Genomic DNA, 20,430 nt, shown 5'->3' with positions numbered 1-20,430 from the left:
CGCACGCCGCAAGGGCTCTCGCGACCCATTGTTCCCCGTGCTCTGCCAGCTCAACTCACCCCCCTGTACCACACCCTAACATCCTCCAGCCCACTGAACCCTGTACCACACCTGGCCCCACACCCTACCTACGGTCCAAAGTACCCCACCGTGCCCCGCCATCCCCTTTTCAAACCCTCAAGTTCTTTTGGCTTCACGGACCGTGGCGTCCACCGTACACGTTTTATTTCGCGACCCGAGTGCATGCCCTTTCACTGACCCAGGAACACGTGAAAGTGTGTTCACACAGCAAGTGCCCTGTCAGCAAATAAGGGGAAGTCCAGCTTCCCCGCCAAGATGATGAGTCCGCCAGTCGCAGCCGTATTTCAGGGGCACAGAAGCCGGCCTTCGAGGCAGTGCATAAATTACCCCAAAAGGATTTAAGAAAAACACTTTTGGTCAGCGCGAGCACAGAATGGCTCCAACAGCCCTAAGGGTGCATTCCACAGTCGTGAGATGGAACCTCATTCCAGCAGCATTCAGAACAGTCAGGAATCCGGCCACGGATACCCTCCCCACGAGACCAGAGCATGTGTTCTCATCTGAACCCAGCGAACAAAGCAGTCCTCTATTTTTTTTCCCACTTGCTCCGTTCAAAATATAATTGCAAACTTTGGAAAATGCCTGATTGTATCACTTTTAAAGCAATTACTGTTATCCCTGTGTCAAACGTGTACGAGAGCCTGCCTTCATCTGCAGCACACACTCTGACTGAAGCACACTTTAACTAACACGTCTCACAGCGGCTCCTGAAGTGTTAGGATCGTGTTAGCATTCCCTTTGGTCTAGATTCCTGCACCAGGGAGACCGTTATCACATGCTGGGACCTGCGGTTCCCGTGCTGGTGCGAGCCATGCTGGTCTGAAACATTCTTTGGGATATTCGGATGGGTCGTGGCGGACAGGACTTTGTGCTACCGATCGGAAGGTTGTGGCTTCGAATCCCTGCCATGAAGCCACTGTTGGGCCCTTGAGCAAGGGGTGCCGTGCAAAGGCCAACCCTGAGCTCTGACCCCAGCTCCCGAAGAATCTGGGCTTTGCAAAGAGAACTCTTTCACTGTACTGTACGCATGTGTTTATCTACATATAACCAAATAAGGGAATTCCATCTGGCTTAGAGCTTTAAAAAAAGCAACCTAGAGATATCGAGCATCACTGGAGGATCAGTCGCCATGTGTCAGTGTGCATGTGCACATGCACATGCACGTTGTCGATCTGCATTTGATTAAAGTTCCCACCAGCTGACCTGACCTTTTCAAACAAAGGGAAACACATTCCAGGTCCCGACAGCCGGAGCGCCCCCGTTCAGCTCTTGGGGCTCACTTGTGTCTCCACAGAGCTGCTCTCACAGGCTGCGGTCCTGCCGAGATGTCCTCTCTCTGGTTTCCCCGCTTTTGTTTGTCCTAAACCAGCCGCCGTAGGCGCCGTACTCAGCGCTGGAGATGAGTATGGTAGGTATGGTATGGTGACAAGGCTTTGCTCCGCTCAGCTCGGCCGGGTTATTGCCTTCTTCTCTCGTCTTGACATCACGCTGTCCCCACAGAGCATAATATATATGTAATGAAGCCCAAAGCGGGTCGCGTGCCAGCCACATCTCCCTTCCTGCCTCCGCCTGCACACCTATTTTATCAAGTGTAGGAACAGGGAGAAATATTGGATTTTTATTAGAGCAACACGTGAAATCCCTCGCCCGGCCGGAGCTGGGATCAGCCGACGGACGGCGGGCGAACGAGAGAGAGAGAGAGGGAGAGATGGAGAGGGAGACATGGAGAGTGAGAGATAGAGAGAGGGAGAGAGAGAGAGAGAGAGAGGGAGAGGTGGAGAGAGAGATGGAGAGAGGGAGAGAGAGAGAGATGGAAAGAGAGAGAGAGGGAGACATGGAGAGTGAGAGATGGAGAGAGAGAGAGAGATGGAGAGAGAGAGAGATGGAGAGAGAGAGGTGGAGAGGGCCCGAGGGTGGCGGCGCCAGCCGGGGCCATCCATCACTGTCGGCCCGAGCCGCAAGCGAGATCAGCTTTGAGGAACAGCCCGCGGATGACTCGAGCCACCTGTCACGCCACCCGACAGGTAGCTCGGCCACTGCCTGAGCCGCCTATCGCACCGCAAAACGAGCCACCCCCCCGTAGCCCTTTATCCCAGGTAAAACATTTCCTCCGCATGTTAAAGGGATGTTTGGGCGCGGGCTCCTGGATGCGCAGCGCCAGACGTGACACGCCTCGAACCCTTTGGTGTTGTACTGTCACATAAACAAAAGGTCCTGCGTTCGGAAGCCGTCTCATGCAAAACGCAGAGCTGTCGTCTCTCTCTGTCCGCCGTGTATCTGGGACCAGCTCGGCTAAACAGTAGCGGAAGAGACGGAGCGCTGTATTAAACGGCGCTGCTTCTTTGTTTACGTCGGAGATAAAGGCTGGAAACCATTTGTCAACCCGTTCTCGTTCGCGCCTCAACAGTAAACGCAGTAAATAAAAATGCCAGAAGATGAACAGGAAGAATAGTCTGTAGAATCCTAAATGTCAGATCGGCGTGTCCATCCGGCAGCTGGAACGGGCTTGGCATCGGGATATGTAGGCCATTCCTCCCATGTTCCACTGGAGCCACTTTTCATGGAAAAACCTTTCATCGGGTTGTTCAAAGGTCTACCCAAAATGCACTGCTTCATTAATGATGGTGAATTTATCAGGAGATAGAAAAAAAACCCCACCTCATTATACAGTCACTAAAAATAGCTCCGCCCCTCTGCGTGCGCTGGTAGTTTGGCCCAGCCTTATAGAGAAGGTATGTTATATTTGAGCTGAAAGTCAAATATGTACCCAGGAAGGCAGGAGACAGAGTGCAGCAGGGTGAATGCTGAGTGGCAATATAGCTCTGTTCAGCAGGGTTAGCGGAGGCAGGGGAGAACGCCGCACTTAGCGCCACCGAGAGAAAAAGGTCAAATAGGTCCCTCCTTGCCCTCTGATGGCATGGGAGTTCAAGGGTCACTGGACCCACTGAATCCCTGAGGTGAAAACCCCTCTTTGTTTGATGATAAAGATTGTTCAGAATTTTACTGAAACGCTACAAACAGTATAATTAAGTATAATTAAGCAGCAACAAACAGGAGTTTCCAGATTTTTCCATACTAATGAATGTGTAGTGTAGGGCAGTCTGAATTCCACTTTGTTTGGTTTCGTTCTGGAGAAGAATTCAGGAAGACTTCCTTTCACTGCCAGCAGAATTCAGAGGAACAGTTTCCATTCAAACCCTTCTGGGTTTCTTTTGCAGATCTCAGGAAAACATTTGACCAGGAGCCTCTTGGGAAGGAAGTGTCTCTAGAACAGGAAGTGCTTCTTCAGTGCCGCCCACCTGAAGGGGTACCTGCTGCAGAGGTACGTAATCGTGACACACACACGCACACGCACACACACACACACACACACACAAAGAATAGAGCAGCTGCACTCTCTGCTGATGAATTCTGTATTGAGTTAGAGATTAGCTTTTGTTACCAGGGCAGATGCCAAGCTCCCAGTTAGCTGATGTGCAGATAACTAAATCACTAAACGTAAATGTCAGACTTTGTTTAGTAACGTTTGCCTCAGCGGCCACCTGTTAATCTGTATTTAGCTGAACGGGACACATTGATCTACAGATATCGATCGTACCTGCAGTGGAACTGTCAGACCAACTTGGCCTAACTACACCAGAAAGTTGCAGCTAAACAGGATTAACAGGCAGGCTGTTTAAAGGGCATTTCACAAAATAAATAGAAATATATGAAATTTGAACAATTAAAAAAAACACATTTCAAAGGAAATTGGGCGGGGGGGCATCTTTATGAGAAGAACAGCAAAATAACATTCAGTAGCTTCGAAAGCTACATTGGCAGGCCGTATTGTGTCTGCTTTGAAGTAACAATTTATGGAAACTCCATGAGTAAACTCTTGCAGGCAGGCTTAGCTTTCCAAATGGACAGATCCGAGGGGAGGCATTAACGTTCCCGCTCTGGGCACTGCGTTTTTTTTCCCTTTATTTCTTCCTCATAAGCCGCGTAACCATTATGTTTATGTTTATGATTATCTATCATCGTCTTCACTACACAAGGATATCGTGAGTGCGGAACTGCCATGGGGAAGTCGCGTCTTGGAGCGGTGTGTGTGTTTGGAATAACGACCTGGTTTAGGAGGCGGGAATGTCGGGACAAGAGCGCCACGGTGTGCATTTGCATTAATGCTCTTTACGTATGTGGAATAGAATTCCCAGCCGAAGCCACTTGCAGTAAACGCTGCTGGCTCTCGGCGCTGTTCCATGTGTGGTTTGAGCATGGAGCAGATAAGAAAGCTCCTTTAAGCCTCTATGTTATTCCCACATAGGCTGAGATATTTCCTACATGCTGCAGATGCTTGGAAACGCGTATGGAGCGACCGTTCGGCTCAGCGTTCCTGCAGGAAAGGTCGGGTCTGACAGTAGCTCTGGGATACTCGCACGAGGAAACGGGATCCTCCGCTTTCACGTTCCATCTTAATTGACCAACCGTAGATGATTCATTTGAAGTTTCCCCCCAAAGCAACACACGGGCCCGTGCTGCCGAAACGCCTCCGCCCTGCCGTTAAGCCGTGCTTTCCGGGTGAGATTATATAGATCTCTGTGGTGCTTGTTTGAAACGGGGCGTAGAGAGGCTGCGCCAACGAGAGTCACGGCAGAACGGGAAACAGCCAGACAAAATGACCGGAGCTGCCGCGCAGCCTGCCGTCACGGTCGATAGCTTTGACGGTACCAGGTGGCCCATAATGCACTTGTGTCCAGTTTGTTAGAAGCCAAGCCCCCGTCTGGGAGCGCTTCAGGCACGGGAGCAGAGCTTCGAGCAAAACGCGTAGAAGACTCTAAGAATCTTAAAAAAAAAAATGTTTAAAAAGCCATGTGTTTTTGAAATTGTATTGTGGGATCACACACTGAATGGATTTTTTCTGGGCTGTCAAGGAGTTCTAACAAAGGTATAACAAATCATGTTCCAGTCAGCAAGATCTGTTGGGACGCATTTTTATTCTTTCTTGTTTGCTCTGTCTTTGGAGCGTCGGAGATGAGGGGCATGTCTTTCCGTTAGCCTGTGCGCCTGCTTGACGTCTCACTCTCTCACTCTCTCTCTCCGCCATTGCGGTGGGAGAGCCACTGTGGAGAGTGCCGTTTCAGCCCGGTCAGCCGTAATGACAAGTATAGCAAGTATGGAATTAAATTGCACAGGTCGCACGACACAGTAAGGACTCATTGTCAGACGGGACGCCTCGGGGAAACTGGGAAACAGAGCTACATAAACAGAGCTTCCTCCTGTACACACACACGCACACACAGCTGAAAGTATGACGTCTCCCTGTAACATTTTGCGGATTTTAAGACTTCAAGTAATTGATTGCCGTGTAGACAATTACATCTGAAAGAGGATAAGCTCAGAGTGCTTAAATAAATTAAAAAAAAATTTTAATAAAAAATTCAAGACAACAGAATTCAATTTATTCTCCTCGTTGTTCGTTAATGAGATTGGCAGAAATGTCGGCGTGACTGGCGAGAGGTCGGGAGCAGCGGCGGTCAAGGAGAGGAAATTTGTTGTCCGTAGACCAGGTCTGTAGGTCTGGTCCCTAGACCTCCTCCCTGGACCTGATCCTCCATCTCTAGGCCTGCACACCTGCAGACTGCCTGGTTGGTCGCAGCATCGTGCACAGTCACAGGTGCACGCGGTCCGTGCGGAGAGACCATCTTGGGGGGGTGTGGGGGGGTGTGGGGGGGGGGGGGGTGGAGGGAGTGGGCGGGGCTACGGCACTGCCGGAGCACCGCGAGTTACCTGGTAACGGCCAGTCCCAGGCATCGTATCCTAAGCACCACAAATTCCCCGGCGGAGGAAGCAGACGGTACACGTTTACCGAAACAGGCGGCGATGGCTCGTCAAAGCGGAGCAATCTCCCGGCAGCAGGTGGGCGTTGGAAGTAGGGAGCAGAGATGCAGCAGGGGAGCATGGGAGCTGAGGGATTACTCCCCCTGTATGCGGGGACAAACGATCTGATTAGACTGGGATTATGATGCAATCGTCTGTTCCGCTCCTGCGTCTCTCACATATTACATCCCTTCTGATCTGTTCAACGTATCCCTATTCAAATAAAAGTCTCGAGTACAGTGAGCTATAGCGTAAACCTTTTCAAATCCTCTCTGTCTGCTTTTAACTGGTACCGTCGTTTGTTCCCAACCTCTTTGAAAGGGAATGGAAAATGTAGCATAAATAATCCGATACTACACTGTCATCGCGTTCCTTCTCTGCGTGTTTGGATCTGGATCGTCGTGCAGGACAATCTGCTTCCCAAACGGCTGGGATTATGCAACGACTGGATGGGTGGGCATCGCTCAAACGGAATCAGAAATGTGTAGTCCTCTCCGAGAGCAAGGCGTTATGGTAATAGCCGTCTGTGGAGTGCCAGCCTTTGTTTGTGTTTGGGAATGTCACCCGTAAATGTAGCGAACTCCGCTTTGGATGCAAATTTCCGCCGAGTTGTTTGTCTCGGGAACGAGCTTTATGAAACGTGGCGTTTTGTAACCCGAGTGCGCTGCAACTCCTGCTCCCGGAGCAATTGGATAATTCATTTTCTCTGCATTGCTCCGGAGGCACGTAAACGCACGAGCCAATCGGAAAACCTGAGGAGTCACGACTCGGAAGCTCCTGTCAGAGCTTCCGTCCTGACGGACGAATCCCGGGCCAGTCCCGCTCCCGCCTGCTGTCCTCTGGTTCGGCCTGGGCCGGCGCAATGGTGGACGCATCTTCTCCGATCTGCTCTGAACAGCAGTTAGTGCCAACAGCTCCGAGCCCCAAACAAGCTGGAGATATTTATTTTGGCGCGCTTGCCTTCACATTAGGCTGGGGGGGCTGAAATACTGCGGCTGTGAACTTTTTGTCCGGGTTTTTATATATATATATATATTTAGAATAGCACAGCAGTTGGGTCATTGGTATGAATCATGCAGTGTGTATACATTACAGCCATTCATTCAGACTGGGGGACGCGTTAGACATGTCTACATATGTCTCCATTTTCTTTTAATGGGCTGATGAAGTGTGCTAGAAAACGGGAACATTCGTATTAGCTTTAGTATTAGTATCAATTTTATTTATTAGTATTAGTTTTATTAGTGGTATTCATTTTATTATTACTATTAATTTTATTGATTAGTTTTTGTTTTATTTAATAGTTTTATTATTAGTATTAGTTTTATTTATTAGTTTTTCACTCCTGACATCCACATTGCTGCGCGTAACTCTTGATCCACCAGTTTGTTGGAAAGGAGGGGTTTTAACTGTGGGGGGTTATGGGCAGGAGGACCTGGCAACCCTTTGAGGAGCCTCCCCATTCAGTCCCCCATGAGCTCTTTTATGTGCTCCAAAAGGACTGCAGCACGAGTGAGCGACAGCTTTTTTTCTCCTTTTTCTTGTCTAGTTTTCCCCTTTTCGCGTGACCCCCCCCCCCTTTCTCAAGTGTGGCGTCTTTGGCGAGCGCACAAATCGTCTGAAAGGATCCGTATCCCTGCGCGCCCCTCCCGCCCTTTTCTTCTGCCTCTTGCAGACACTTGTCAGAGCCCTCAGATAAAGATGCGGTTCAGAGGTGATGGTGCGCCAGCGTGCTGGCGAGCCTGTCGTCATGGAAACGGCTTTTTTTTTTTTTTCCTTTTTCTTTTTCTTCAGGCGGTTGCCAGGCAAGCCGGGGTCCTGCCGAGCGATGGTGGGCAGAGAGTCATTGGCACGCCGCAGGGTAGAGGCCCATGTTGCTGCTACCGCAACCACTGACCCATTTTCCACAGCCTAGGAGATGGCTGGAGGTGCTCGGAATGCCTCAACAGTCCCAGTATGAATCTGACAGGATTTTGGTTGCCAACGTCAACCATTTCCATGCACTTGGAAAGTTAAGATTTTCCCCTTTTTGTTAAACAAAATAAACAAATTGTCGGATCGCACTGAAGATTTTGGTTCAAAAGCAGAAAGCATCACTCAATATTTACAGTTCGTTTTTTTTTTTCCCTCTTGTTCTGGATTGCATTAACAACTGTGACCAGCAACTGTCGTTTTGAATTCTTTGGATGCACTTTCCGCTGGCAGAGAGAACCCTCCTCTGTTTCCAATAAGCCAGCAGGTCCGTCGCACTCTGGAGCAGCTCCGCGTGCTGCTGACCCTGTAGTTCCTCTGGCAGAGTGGGGCAGGATTTGAGCTTCCTTCCCTTTAACCTGGACGAGAGAGAGAGAGAGAGAGAGCGAGCGAGAGAGAGAGAGAGAGAGAGAGAGAGAGAGAGAGAGAGAGAGAGAGAGAGAGAGAGAGAGAGAGAGAGAGAATGAGAATGAGAATGAGTGAGTCAGTTCAGGCTTATTATAACGAAACACACTGCTGTGTGCTTAATGATATTTAACGTCTTTTGTCCAATTATAGTCTCTTTAGCACTCTTTTATCTTGTTATCTGTCATTTTGTTTTGGGGAGGCTTGCTGTATGTCTGAGGGGAGAGAGGGTTTTGTGCTGAATTAGTGCATTGGCTGGAAACGATCTTGCAGTATTAACGAGAACACAACTAACCCCCCCGCTTCCCGGAGACCCGGACGCCGCTGAATCAGTCGGGGATTGGCTGTTTGTAAACAAACACCGCTGTGAAGTCCTGTGGTGGAGTTCCAGCCTCTGCTGCAGTGAGGTTTTGGTTCGCCATGTTCTGTTCCGTGTGTGGGAGTTGAATTTAGCCCGGGCTGCATGTATAGGAGGAGTGAGGGAGCAGAGTGCACTGTGAAGTGTACACTCCAGTGCACTCCAGGGCACTCTGAAGTGTACACTCCAGTGCTCCACTAGCCTGGCTCCTCCGAGTATAGTGGCTGGCTTTGGACACAGCGAGAGAGGGAGAGGGAAAGTGTATTCATTAAGGGCACACACACACACACAAACACACACTCATATATGGTCCGAGTGGCAGCGCACCACACACAGAGTGATAAGTGGTTGAAGGTGGGCTTTGCACTCCCCACAATCTGAGCCCCCACTGAACAGTCCGACTGAGCGAGACTGTCCTCCACCCGGAGTGACACAGATGAGACATCAACGGAGCAGAGTTCCGTCTGGACAGGAGCTCTGGTAACGGCAGCTTAGGGATGCTTCATCCGCCCTGCCTCTCTGCCCTGGTCCTGCCCCGCCCCACCTCATGCACCATAAAGGCTGGGGACCTCAGCTCTCTGCGAAACTCGTTCAGTGTCACAACACAGATTTTCATCACACAAAATAATATTGTGCTCTCTGGCACATTCTGAGGTATTAATATTAATGCACATTGATTTGGCCCACTTTTCCATATTTTTGCTCCCCACAGATGCCAAGCATATATTTCTATATGTCTGAATCCTTCATAACTCTCTCCTCTTTTTTCATTTCTTCATTTTGTTCGGATAACTTTATTTGCCTTTATAGATGAGATTTACGTGGTAGTGTAAATTATAAGAATAATAAAATCATAAAGAAGACCCACATGCTCACTCACTCACACACACACACACACACACACACACACACACACACACACACACACACACACACACACACAGCCTGCTGGGCTCTGAAATTCAACAGAAGCAGTCTAAGAAAAGTTTGGTCTGAGCAATTTGGCTGATGTGGCAGAGGGGCTGAAATTGCAGTCCTCTGAGCTCACAGCTTGGGTGGAAATTGCCGGAAAAAGCCGCCTCGATCGTTAAGCCCTCTCCTGCTGCCCCCGTCTCCAGGCCTCTCGCCTCTCCGTTTGTGGCGCTCCACATCAGGAATCTTTTGCCGCTCGGGTTTTCTCAGAGGCAAGCTGGTCTGCCGCTAAACCGTGTGATTACCGGTTTCCTCCCGCTCCCGGGCCGAGACTGAGGGGCCCTCCCGGGCTCCCCTGTTGTGTGTGTTTTTGTTTTGTTTTCTTTCGTTTCTTTTTTTGTGAGGTGTGCGCTAAAACCGAGTGAGATGATGGGGCAGCGGCTCTGTGACACGATAGCGGTGGGCGTGGCCACTCGCTGGAGAGGAAGGAAATAAAAAATCTTTTCGAAAAAAAAAAGGTGGCGAGGTGGGGCAGCCCCAGCAGTCTGGTCGACCTTCAGTGTTAATTAGGACATCTGTGTGCAGGCCGTCCAGAGAGGGCTTACGGCTTAGCCCTGCCCTTCTACAGCCGCTCTGCAGAGAAAGCCTCGAACAACACCTATTAATCACCTCTCTCGCACTTGTGCTTTCCCACTGTGTTCGTGTATGTGCGCATGCGTGTGTGAGAGAGGGAGAGTGTTTTCCGCCCACTCTACCTGTGTCCTGGCATTCATACACGGTGGGCTTTGCATCCCTGACTGGACTATAACATATCTAAACTGAAGCACCTTGACCTTCACACACACACAAAAACACACCAATAGAACCCAACTGAAGGCTGCACTGGGTCTGATTTTTTCAGGAAATTTCTCGTTCGGTAGTTTGGCTTCTGGCGCAGTCTTTTTCAGATTATTTTAGGTTTTACGCTGTTTGTTCTCTGAAGTAAACAGAGTTGCTGTGATTTTCAGAGGCTCTCCCCCCAGTGCGGTCCAGTCGAGCGTTGAGTGTGAATTATTCAGAGCAGGAGTGGGAGTTGGGGAATGTGAGGAGGCGTGGAGTCACCACTCACAGGGCTGGAGACCATTTGTGTTCGTGTCGCGTGTATGTTGCTTTCGGGCACGCAAATCCCAACAATATGGAGGCGATTAAAGTGGCAGCAGATTGGAGCAGAAATGTTTTCAGTTCCTTTGTTTTGGGCTCTTTCATCCTGAAAGCATCTGAGATCTTTACACCCCATTACACATGAAATCACAGGCCAGCGAGATTGCTGTTGTTTTTTTTTTGATGTACTTTTCCCAGCCCATAAGTCAAACCCTGGAGGAGACGCCACCACGGTCCACTTAAACCCGCGTGGAAGAAGAGAGGCAGCCTCCAGACTGAGCGCACTCAGTCTGTCTCGGGGGCGAGGCTAGGACCAGGGCCCTCCTGCAAGCTGCCTCCCTGATCTGATTGGCCCACAGTTTTTCACTGCTGCCATTTAAAGTAGCTGCCGTGGCTCGTTAGATATTAATGTAGGTTTGCCTCCATCTGCACTGCGCACTCAGTCACACAGCGACATCTAACTATCACGCAGTGGCATACTAGCATGCACACACACACACACACACACACACCCAGCTGTTTAAAATTAAACTGATGTCAGCGTCTCTTGATGCATCCAGAATCTAATAATTGGCCGCTAATGTTTCTCCCTATTTGAGTAATGCCCATTTGTTTTCATTTCCTGCAGGAATATTAGAGGCCGAGCGTGTGCTAATCACACACGCAGTATGCCGTCTGCTCTCCTCCGTCTCCTTAGTCACAGGAATGAAAACGCACATTAGGATCGATGCTCTGTCGGAAAAGACTGTCCTGCTCCGGTCCTGCTCAGTGACCTCTGCGTGACCTTACTGTATAGACTCCCACCCCGTGTTCTCTCTCTCCTTCTCTCTTTATCGCTCTCATTTATTCTCTCTCTCTCTCTCTCCTTCCCTCTTTTTATGACAGCTGACATGTGGCAATTTACTTTCTGTTAATGACTTAAAATGGCCAATTATGGCTATGAATGTCTTGGTGACAATCAGGCAGAGAGTCATCTGGGTGTGTGTGTGTGTGTGTGTGTGTGTGTGTGTGTGTGTGTGAGAGAAAGAGAGTGAGAGTGAGAGAGAGAGAGAGAGAGAGAGAGAGAGAGAGAGAGAGAGAGTGGCAGGGTGAGAAAATAGATTAAAAAGGACACTTTTCTTCATACACATCCGTTTGTGGCAGAGGGGATATTGGAGTGCGTGCGTCTGTGTGTGTGTGTGTGTGTGTGTGTGTGTGTGTGTGTGTGTATGTATGTGAGAGAATGTACATGTACGTGCTACTTTTCACCTGTTCCTTCCCCAGGCACTGACATTGTTTCTCTGTGAGACCACCTACTCAAGTAATCAGTGTGCATACACTTCATTTACATTAGCCACACACACACACACACACACACACACACACTGCATGTGCTCATGAGTCATGTAGCCCTGCACAAACACTTACCACACACGTTGTCATTTACCTGCTGTGGTGATGCAGAGAGAGAGAGGGAGAAGGGGAGAGAAGGAGAGAGTCAGGGGGAGAGAGAGAGAGAGAGAGAGAGAGAGAGAGAGAGAGAAGAGATGGAGTGTGTGACTTCATTGCTGGCTGGCAGCGTTAGGCCTGTGACAGACTAATACTGTTACCAGTGCTTTCTGAGAGAGGTTGAGGTAGGGTGTGTGGGTAGGGGCACGTTCCTCAGCTGTGACATCAGAGGTCTCACACTGTGTTCAGCGCTTGCGTCTCTTGTCCGTTTCTTTTGGAGACACGAAGCTCGCTAGACGTCCAGAGCAAGTGTTCCAGGGGACACGGATTTCTCGATTATACAGCTGATCATGGCTACATCCAGTCAAGTGCGTTCGTGCACACAGACCGTGGCTCTCAAAGACACACACCTTTCGATCTGCTCTCTGCGGTGCTGCCGTTCGGCTCGCGTACGGCTCACTCTCAGCTCAGTTGGGTTAACTCTGCTGCGGTGCCCAACCCTGGAGCCCACCCCCACAGAGACCCTGAAGGCGGGAGATGCCGTCTCGGTCTGTCGTCTGGCTGGCTGGTCCGCTGCCTGTTAGGAGGGGGAAGCGATCACGCCAGGAGACCACGCCACGTCTCTCAGAGATCCTCTGGGACCGTCGGCAAAAAATAACAGCAGCTCTGCTCCCAGCGGGGAACGCCTGCTCCAATCAGTATCTCACAGGCATCACACAGCTGGGATAAGCAGATACACCCCCCCCTCCACACACACACAAACGCAAACTCACACACGTGCTTATAAATGCACGATTCAATATTCCTGACACTCACAAAGACAACCACACCTGCTCACAAAGACAAACACATTTAAATTCTTTATTTAGGTCCCATATGTTTAAATAAACATTTAAATAAATTTGAGGCCTAAATATTCTGCTGTTTACACAGATATTTTCATATTTTTTACACACGTATTCTACTGCTGCATGCAGGAACCAGAATTCAGACAAATACAGACGCACCTGCACAGGCACAGATACACACAACACACACACACACACACACGCGCGCACACATGCACACACACACACACGCGCGCACACTCACAAACACGAACACGCACACACACGCACAAATTTCTTCCTGCTTGATGTTTGCCTGGTAAACTGAGTGGTGCATATAATCACCTCTGCGTGTGCAAGCCCGGTGGATTAGGATGTAATCCTCATCGATTCCACTTTCGCTCCCACATCTCCATCAATGGCGCCATTATGCTGATTGCTTTGTCCTGTTGTGAGGCCTTAATGTACAGGAGAGGCGTGCAAACCTGTTCCGCTTGACACGTGTCGGAACAAGGCAGAGCAGCGACGGTCCGGCCCCGAAGACGTCGGGCGTGTTCACACGTGTTGGAGAACCTTGCTTGCGATTGGAGGACCCTCTCTGGATATTACAACCGTTGTCAATGGAGTGTGGGAGTGTATAGGATAACAGCAGACTCAACAGCACCCAATACCGTGTGTCCTTCCTGTCTGCCTTCTAGCCCTGAAAAAGAACGTGTACACACACACACACCCACAAAGCTATTAAATATTTATAAACAATAATGGGAAACGCTAAAATTGAAAGTTGCTCATCGTACACAACAGTTAGCTCTTATCATAAGCTGATCCCTTTAACGACTTAAGGAAGCCATCATGGTATTTTTAGTGTCTGGTAAATCAAGCAGGCCAGTGATGAATCCGTCTGCCGCCGTGAGCGTTCCACTGGAGGGTGGATGACTGATTGTGGGCCAGCACTTACGCCCACCGTCTTCCGAACCGCACAAACTCTCCGAGAGTGCCGCGCTGCTGACTCAGCGTTTTGCCCTTTTCAATTATGCTTTTAATCTCAGATTTCCTTTTTCCACTTTTGTGGTATTTATTTAAACACAGATGGTATTTCCCTGAGGAGCGTGTGTGTGTGCGTGTGTATGTGTTATTGGTTGCTCTCCTCCATGGTGTTGCCTGATCTTTTGCGGGGTTTTTTCCCCCTCACTATTTCTGAGGGTTTGACTTTGATGCCCGTAGCTTGATGCCAGCTATGATGTGATATCCATATCTACAGACACTGCCAGGCGTTGTTCTCTGTGAGAGGATCAGACAGAACCATTACGTCCGTGCTAAGTCGAGTCTTGAATCCCTGAGATGTAGAGTGACACTGAAATGACCCAGCAGGGCACTCAGGACACATTTCTGAGGTAGATCTGTGTGTTTTATAATTCAGTAAATACGTTCTTATTAAACCGCCAGCAATTTGACATGACCTTGCTTAACTAAATCACATTCACTTTCCCTCTCTCTTTTTAGCCCTGCCTCTTACCCCATTACAAAAAAACAGAAGCGATTTTGAAAGCTTTCAGACATCATCAAGCCCTCTTCTTCACATCTCGTCCTGACCCGTAATGCTCAGCAGTTTGGACACCTCTCTTGCCTCTCCGTTACGCGGGCCTCAGAAGCCTAGCAGAGTGGCCTCCAGAGGCCCGCATAACGGAGGCCGTTAGCCGTAGATTTCAGCCGCACCGGACATGCGACCGCATCCGCTGCAGTATTGACCAGTCACGCTGCCTCGCCCAGCATCCCTGGGGCCGAGCTGCAAAATTCGCCTTGATTTATGGTCAAATAAAGCTTCCAAGCGGTTACACGCACTTCAGAAATAACCTCGGGTCTAATATTGGCATCATTGGCAAATAGGACACACATAAGTAGAGGTCGAGGAGGCGTTTAGCTCCCCAAATAACACTGTTTCTTTCACAGCATATCTGACAGGGCCACATTACTTTGTTTCGGGGATGAATTTTTTTTAAAAAAAACGAAAGAACATGATAGTTATTGACGTTTTATGGAACATCGGGCTTTGCAGACATAAACACCCTTGCTGTTATTTTGCTTTATCGAAACGTTAGCAGCAACTGTGAGGAAATGCGTCTTTGCACACTCTGTTCTGATTTACGGAGGACGGGCAGATCGGGTTAACGGGGAAATCTTCGGTGTGTTGAGCGGAGCCGCGTTCCGGGTGACGACCGTTTCTCCCGCTTTCTCGACTCCGCAGGTGGAGTGGCTGAAGAATGAGGAGATCATCGACCCCGCTGATGACCGCAACTTCTACATCACCATCGACCACAACCTGATCATCAAACAGGCCCGCCTCTCCGACACGGCCAACTACACCTGCGTGGCCAAGAACATTGTAGCCAAGAGGAGAAGCACCACAGCCACCGTGATAGTTTATGGTAACGCCCTCCCGCACGCACACGTCTGTTCCACCGTGAGCCCACGTTTGTGCCTGGTCCTTTAAAACCGCTTAAAGTTCTTTGACGGGACGACGTTTGAGGCAGCTGTCTGATCTCAGCGGCCGGGCTTGCGAGCGCGCGATCGGCGGCTCGGGACGTGCTCCCGTGCTACTCGGTTTTCCGAGGTACCCGGTCTTGGGCCGAGCCGTTTTGACAGCGATAGTTCTCCTCCTCATCATCAGACTCCTCAGAGTCTGATGTTGGCTCACGGCTCCCTGGAGTAGAGGTTTCGTTTGCTCTTAAGAGACACTAGATGTGCTGACAAGTGGAGCCATTTTTTACGCAGGGCCCAGAAAGCCTTGAAGGAACAGCGCGAGGGAAGTGCTTCCCCCAAAAAAACGACCGGCTTGGTTCTGCTCCGTCTGCCCGCTATGATGGGAAACTGAAGAGCGGTACCTGCTACCTGTACAGAAGGGGGTTGAGGGAGGAAAAAAACCCTCTCTCACTGGATAAAGCAGAAACCCAGGAAGCGAGAACCTCCTACCTGCTGCCATCAGAGTTGGCTTTTCTTCACATCACACCCCAACCCTGCTTCTCCTCTCTCTCTCCCCCGCTAATAAATCGACTCATCTTCCTCGGTGCAGGGACCCAGTGGAGTCGTCCCCCTGGTGTAAGCTCGTAGAAAAAGGGCTCGTATGGGAGAGAGAACACGAGGGAGGGTGCGGGGCTGAGACGAAGGGACAGCGGTTCAAAGATTCGGCAGTCCTGAGAGACGGCAGCGGCCACAGGTCCACTGCTGCGCTCATTACCGTCTGAAGGGCGGCGGCTTGCTGCTCTCGGCCGCCCCCTGCTGGCCGCTGCCCCCCATTGCCGCCTTTGTTCCATTTCTCTGTTTATCGGAGCGCAGAGACGGCCGGCTGGCCGCAGTTAGTGGCTCACAGGAGTAGGTGATGTCACCAGGGTCAAGTTTCACATCGGCCTCCTCCTGTGGACTTCCAGGCCGAGCTCTAAATCAATCGCACGGCTCTGGCAGCTCGGGGATTCGCTCCAGCTCCATTATTTTAAGATCTTTCCCCTCCATTATCTTGATGTCTTTCTTTGTTATTGCTAGGAGGGGGAAAAAAAATAATAAAAATTTTATATATATATATATATATATATATATATATATATATATATATATATATATATATATATATATATATATATATATATATATATGGGGAGGGTGGTTTTCCAGCACGTGCAAATAGGATGAATCCAAGAGAAGCAATTGCACAAAGCCGCAAAGGAATCTGGGCCGGATTTTGAGGGACGGGGGTCAGCCTCCTCCCTCCGGCCCGCCTGTCTGAGAGAAACACTGCCCACGAGGAGGCGCGGGGGAGGAGGGAGCCTTGATGTCGGCCCGGGGACACTTGCGTCATGCGGCCGCGTCTGTGGGCCTACTGGGGGAGTACTGGGCGGCGCTTTCTGATTGGACCGCGAGCGGTGGGAGGGCCAATCGGAGCCCCCGATGCAGCCACAACAAGGGGCTTCGGCAGGGACGTGGGGGGACAGATAGTGTAGAGGCGAGTCAGCGAGCGGTAAAGGGCTGAACCTCCTTCCAGTCTCGCGGGCCATGGTTGACTCGAAAGCCCTGTCACTTCTCACATCGCGAGAAAAAGCCAGAGTGGCGAGAGGACCAAAGCCACAATGGCTTTCCAAGTCCCGGCTGCTCGCGGTGGTGAGAGATGGATGCTGCTGTCGTCTTGGGAACCATCGCAGTCATGCGTATTTAGCCACCGCAACACGTAAACCCGAGCCTTTCTCTCGCTGTTCTCAGGGAAAAACAAAATGCATAATGAATAAGGAATGAACGTCTTGGAGTTTTTTTATCTCCCCGAGCGTTCCGTCTTTGTACAAAAACAAAGTCTGTGGCTCCTCTCGTTGCCGTGGCAGTTAACGGAGGGTGGTCGACGTGGACGGAGTGGTCGGCCTGCAACACTCGCTGTGGGAGGGGCTTCCAGAAGAAAACTCGCAGCTGCACCAATCCGGCGCCCCTCAACGGCGGCGCCATATGTGACGGCCAGGCCATCCAGAAACTGTCTTGCAACGTGTTATGTCCAGGTACTCAGTCCCGGGAATGTCTCGTGTCTGTCTGAGCTAGGACCAGCCCTGTTTAGAGTGTTGTTTTAGTTAGAGTCCCATAGATCATAGACCTAAACCCTGACACAACACCGCTAGAAAGAGCCGAGTGAAAGATTAAGATGCCTGTGGTTTTGGCTGCACTGCTGCCTCTCTCTCTCTCTCTCTCTCTCTCTCTCTCTCTCTCTCTCTCTCACAATGATGTTTTGTTCTCTGTGAAAAATAAGGCAGTGGGTGTTTGGTGACTTTTTGAGTTAAAATTTATTTTTCCTTTTTGAAATTCTAAGGTGTGTTTGAATGTTGGGGGCTTCTATATTGTAATTGTTTATTAAAGTCTATCGTTAAAGCTCGCTCGCGCGCTCGCTCTCTCTCTCTCTCTCTCTCTCTCTCTCATTGCGTCTGCAGTGGACGGGCTCTGGACAGAGTGGAGCAAGTGGTCAACGTGCGGGACGGAGTGCACACACTGGAGGCGTCGTGAGTGCGGCGCGCCGGCACCCAAGAACGGAGGCAAGGATTGTGAGGGCATGGTGCTCCAGTCCAAGAACTGCACGGATGGCCTCTGCCTGCAGAGTGAGTGCTGGGCCTTCCTCATCACCGGCCTCCTCTCCCTCGCCTCGGCCAAGCCCCGCTCCTGCCTCCTGCCTCCCTTCTCGTCTCTTCCTCTGCTTTCTTCCTGACGTTCTTTCAGCCGCTCCCTGCCACCCTGGCCGTTTATCTTCCTGTCCGGTTCTTAACACGCTGGCGTTAGGAGCAGTAAGGAGGCAGATGGGTGGCTGCTGGAAAGGGAGAAGATCTCAAAACAACAACAATAAACAGCCAAAACAAAAACAAAACAAGAACAATAACAGCCAAAACAAAACAACAATATGTAGCCTCAGTCGGCAACCACAGGGCGTAAATATAGAACACGTGAGTGTTAAATCATGTCTCAGCCCAAAGAACATTCCAGAAAGCAGTTTCCTTGCTCACAGACCTGCCTTTCATGAACTATATTTAAAATAATGGTAAGTGATTATAAAGTACTTATACAAAACTTTCAGAATTGCTAAGCACTCGTGATTACTATGATCTGGTCCCTAATTTAAAAGCGTGGGGCTCAGGGAGAGGAAGACGACACCGGGGTTGTAGACAAGACTCACCAGCACGTTTGACTTTTTTTTTTTTTTTTTTGTTACAGAGGAGCCAATTATAAGTGTTGACAAGCAGACAAGTATTTTACGTCAGCCTCGCTGCCCTCTGCCAGTGTTTAAAACTCTTAAGTAGCAAAAAAAAAAAAAAAAAAAAAAACTTTGTCGTCTCTGTTAGAGCACTGTAATTATACCATTAATCTTTACTGCTTTGCTCCTTGCAAATTATTCTGAAAAAAAATAATAATACAAAAGACGGATGGAAATTTTTCCGTGGGCAGAGAAACTTGCCGTCTTTTTCCCGGATCTTTTAGTTGTTGTTGTACAGAACCACAACAGGCCTCCTTCTGCTCACTGTGTGTTATGTAATCAAACACCGCCGCTCTAGAGTCTGAACACACACATTTTAAGCACCGCCGCTCTACAGAGACCGAACACACACATTAAGCACCGCCGCTCTACAGAGACCGAACACACACATTTTAAGCATCGCCGCTCTACAGAGACCGAACACACACATTTTAAGCATCGCCGCTCTACAGAGACCGAACACACATTTTAAGCATCGCCGCTCTACAGAGACCGAACACACACATTTTAAGCATCGCCGCTCTACAGAGACCGAACACACACATTTTAAGCATCGCCGCTCTACAGAGACCGAACACACATTTTAAGCATCGCCGCTCTACAGAGACCGAACACACACATTTTAAGCACCGCCGCTCTACAGAGACCGAACACACACATTTTAAGCACCGCCGCTCTACAGAGACCGAACACACACATTTTAAACACCGCCGGTCTAGAGTTTGAACACACAAATTTTAAACACCGCCGCTCTACAGAGACTAAACATAAACATTTTAAACACCGCCGCTCTACAGAGACTGAAAACACATTTTAAACACCGCCGCTCTACAGAGACTCAAATACGCGCCGCGGACGAACAATGGGGTCCGTTTAGATGACGTTTAGGCTGCTACGTGGATCAAAAACAGAACTACACTTGGAATTACAGTAATGACATTGTGAAATCCATGTAATGACGCCGTTTTTAATTTTAAGCGCTTCCACATGTAAATGAGAGCGCATTAATTGACCGTATTGATCATTAGCTTTTCCCGGGGAATTGATTGGCCCCGCACAGCTCACGTTATTTCTAACGTCCGCGAGACCGCGAGACGGGAGATTTATCGGGCCCGTGCCCTCTCCCGTTCCCCCCATCTTTTTGCGCAGCTCACAGCCGGGGCATTAGTTCCGTGTCAGATTGATGACTAGTTTGTGGAGAATATAAAACCCGTAATGATATAGATTTAGGCTCACTTCCCTTGATTGATTTTTTCCCCCTCTCCCCGGGCTAAAAGGGTGAAACCACTTATGTCCATGCTAATGACCGTTTCGCCGTGCATTTAGGAGAAATGCACATTACCTAAAAGCCGCCGTTATTGCAGATATCGCCGGGAATGGTTTGCGCGTGATATGTGAACTCACCTCGAGTCCGGCGGAGCCCGATCTCGCCCACGCCAGACGCCCCCCCTCTCGCGACGGACACAAATCATTTACGTATGGAATTTTACATTTCCTGCTCCCAGAAGGCATTTCAGTGCTTCCAGGCTGACGTATTACCCGGCGCTGAGTGCTGCTCCACGGTAATCGCTACGTAGGCGATTTCCAGTTCAACTTTTCCGAGCTGTCATGCCCTGTTACAGGCCCCATATCAGCGAAATCAAATTGGATGCAAAGTGGTGTTATTTCACATTTAAACTCGG

At 49.7% G+C, this 20,430-nt stretch overlaps 1 protein-coding gene across 2 annotated transcripts in view; it reads left to right on the top strand.

Annotated features, from left to right (window-relative positions):
- The window catches only part of unc5c (unc-5 netrin receptor C), a 109,353-nt gene that overhangs the window by 68,409 nt on the left and 20,514 nt on the right, over positions 1 to 20,430 (top strand). For both annotated transcript variants that reach the window (XM_027003507.2, XM_027003506.2), the window contains exons 4-7: positions 3,300 to 3,403; positions 15,227 to 15,407; positions 17,346 to 17,513; positions 17,937 to 18,101. In XM_027003507.2, coding sequence (XP_026859308.1) covers positions 3,300 to 3,403; positions 15,227 to 15,407; positions 17,346 to 17,513; positions 17,937 to 18,101 — 618 coding nt within the window. The remainder of the gene's footprint in view (positions 1 to 3,299; positions 3,404 to 15,226; positions 15,408 to 17,345; positions 17,514 to 17,936; positions 18,102 to 20,430) is intronic.

This window comes from Electrophorus electricus, chromosome 17 (genome assembly GCF_013358815.1).
Source record: "Electrophorus electricus isolate fEleEle1 chromosome 17, fEleEle1.pri, whole genome shotgun sequence".
NCBI lineage: Eukaryota > Metazoa > Chordata > Actinopteri > Gymnotiformes > Gymnotidae > Electrophorus > Electrophorus electricus.
The sequence above is the reverse complement of the archived record's forward strand: the minus strand, read 5'-3'. Positions and strand labels throughout refer to the sequence as shown.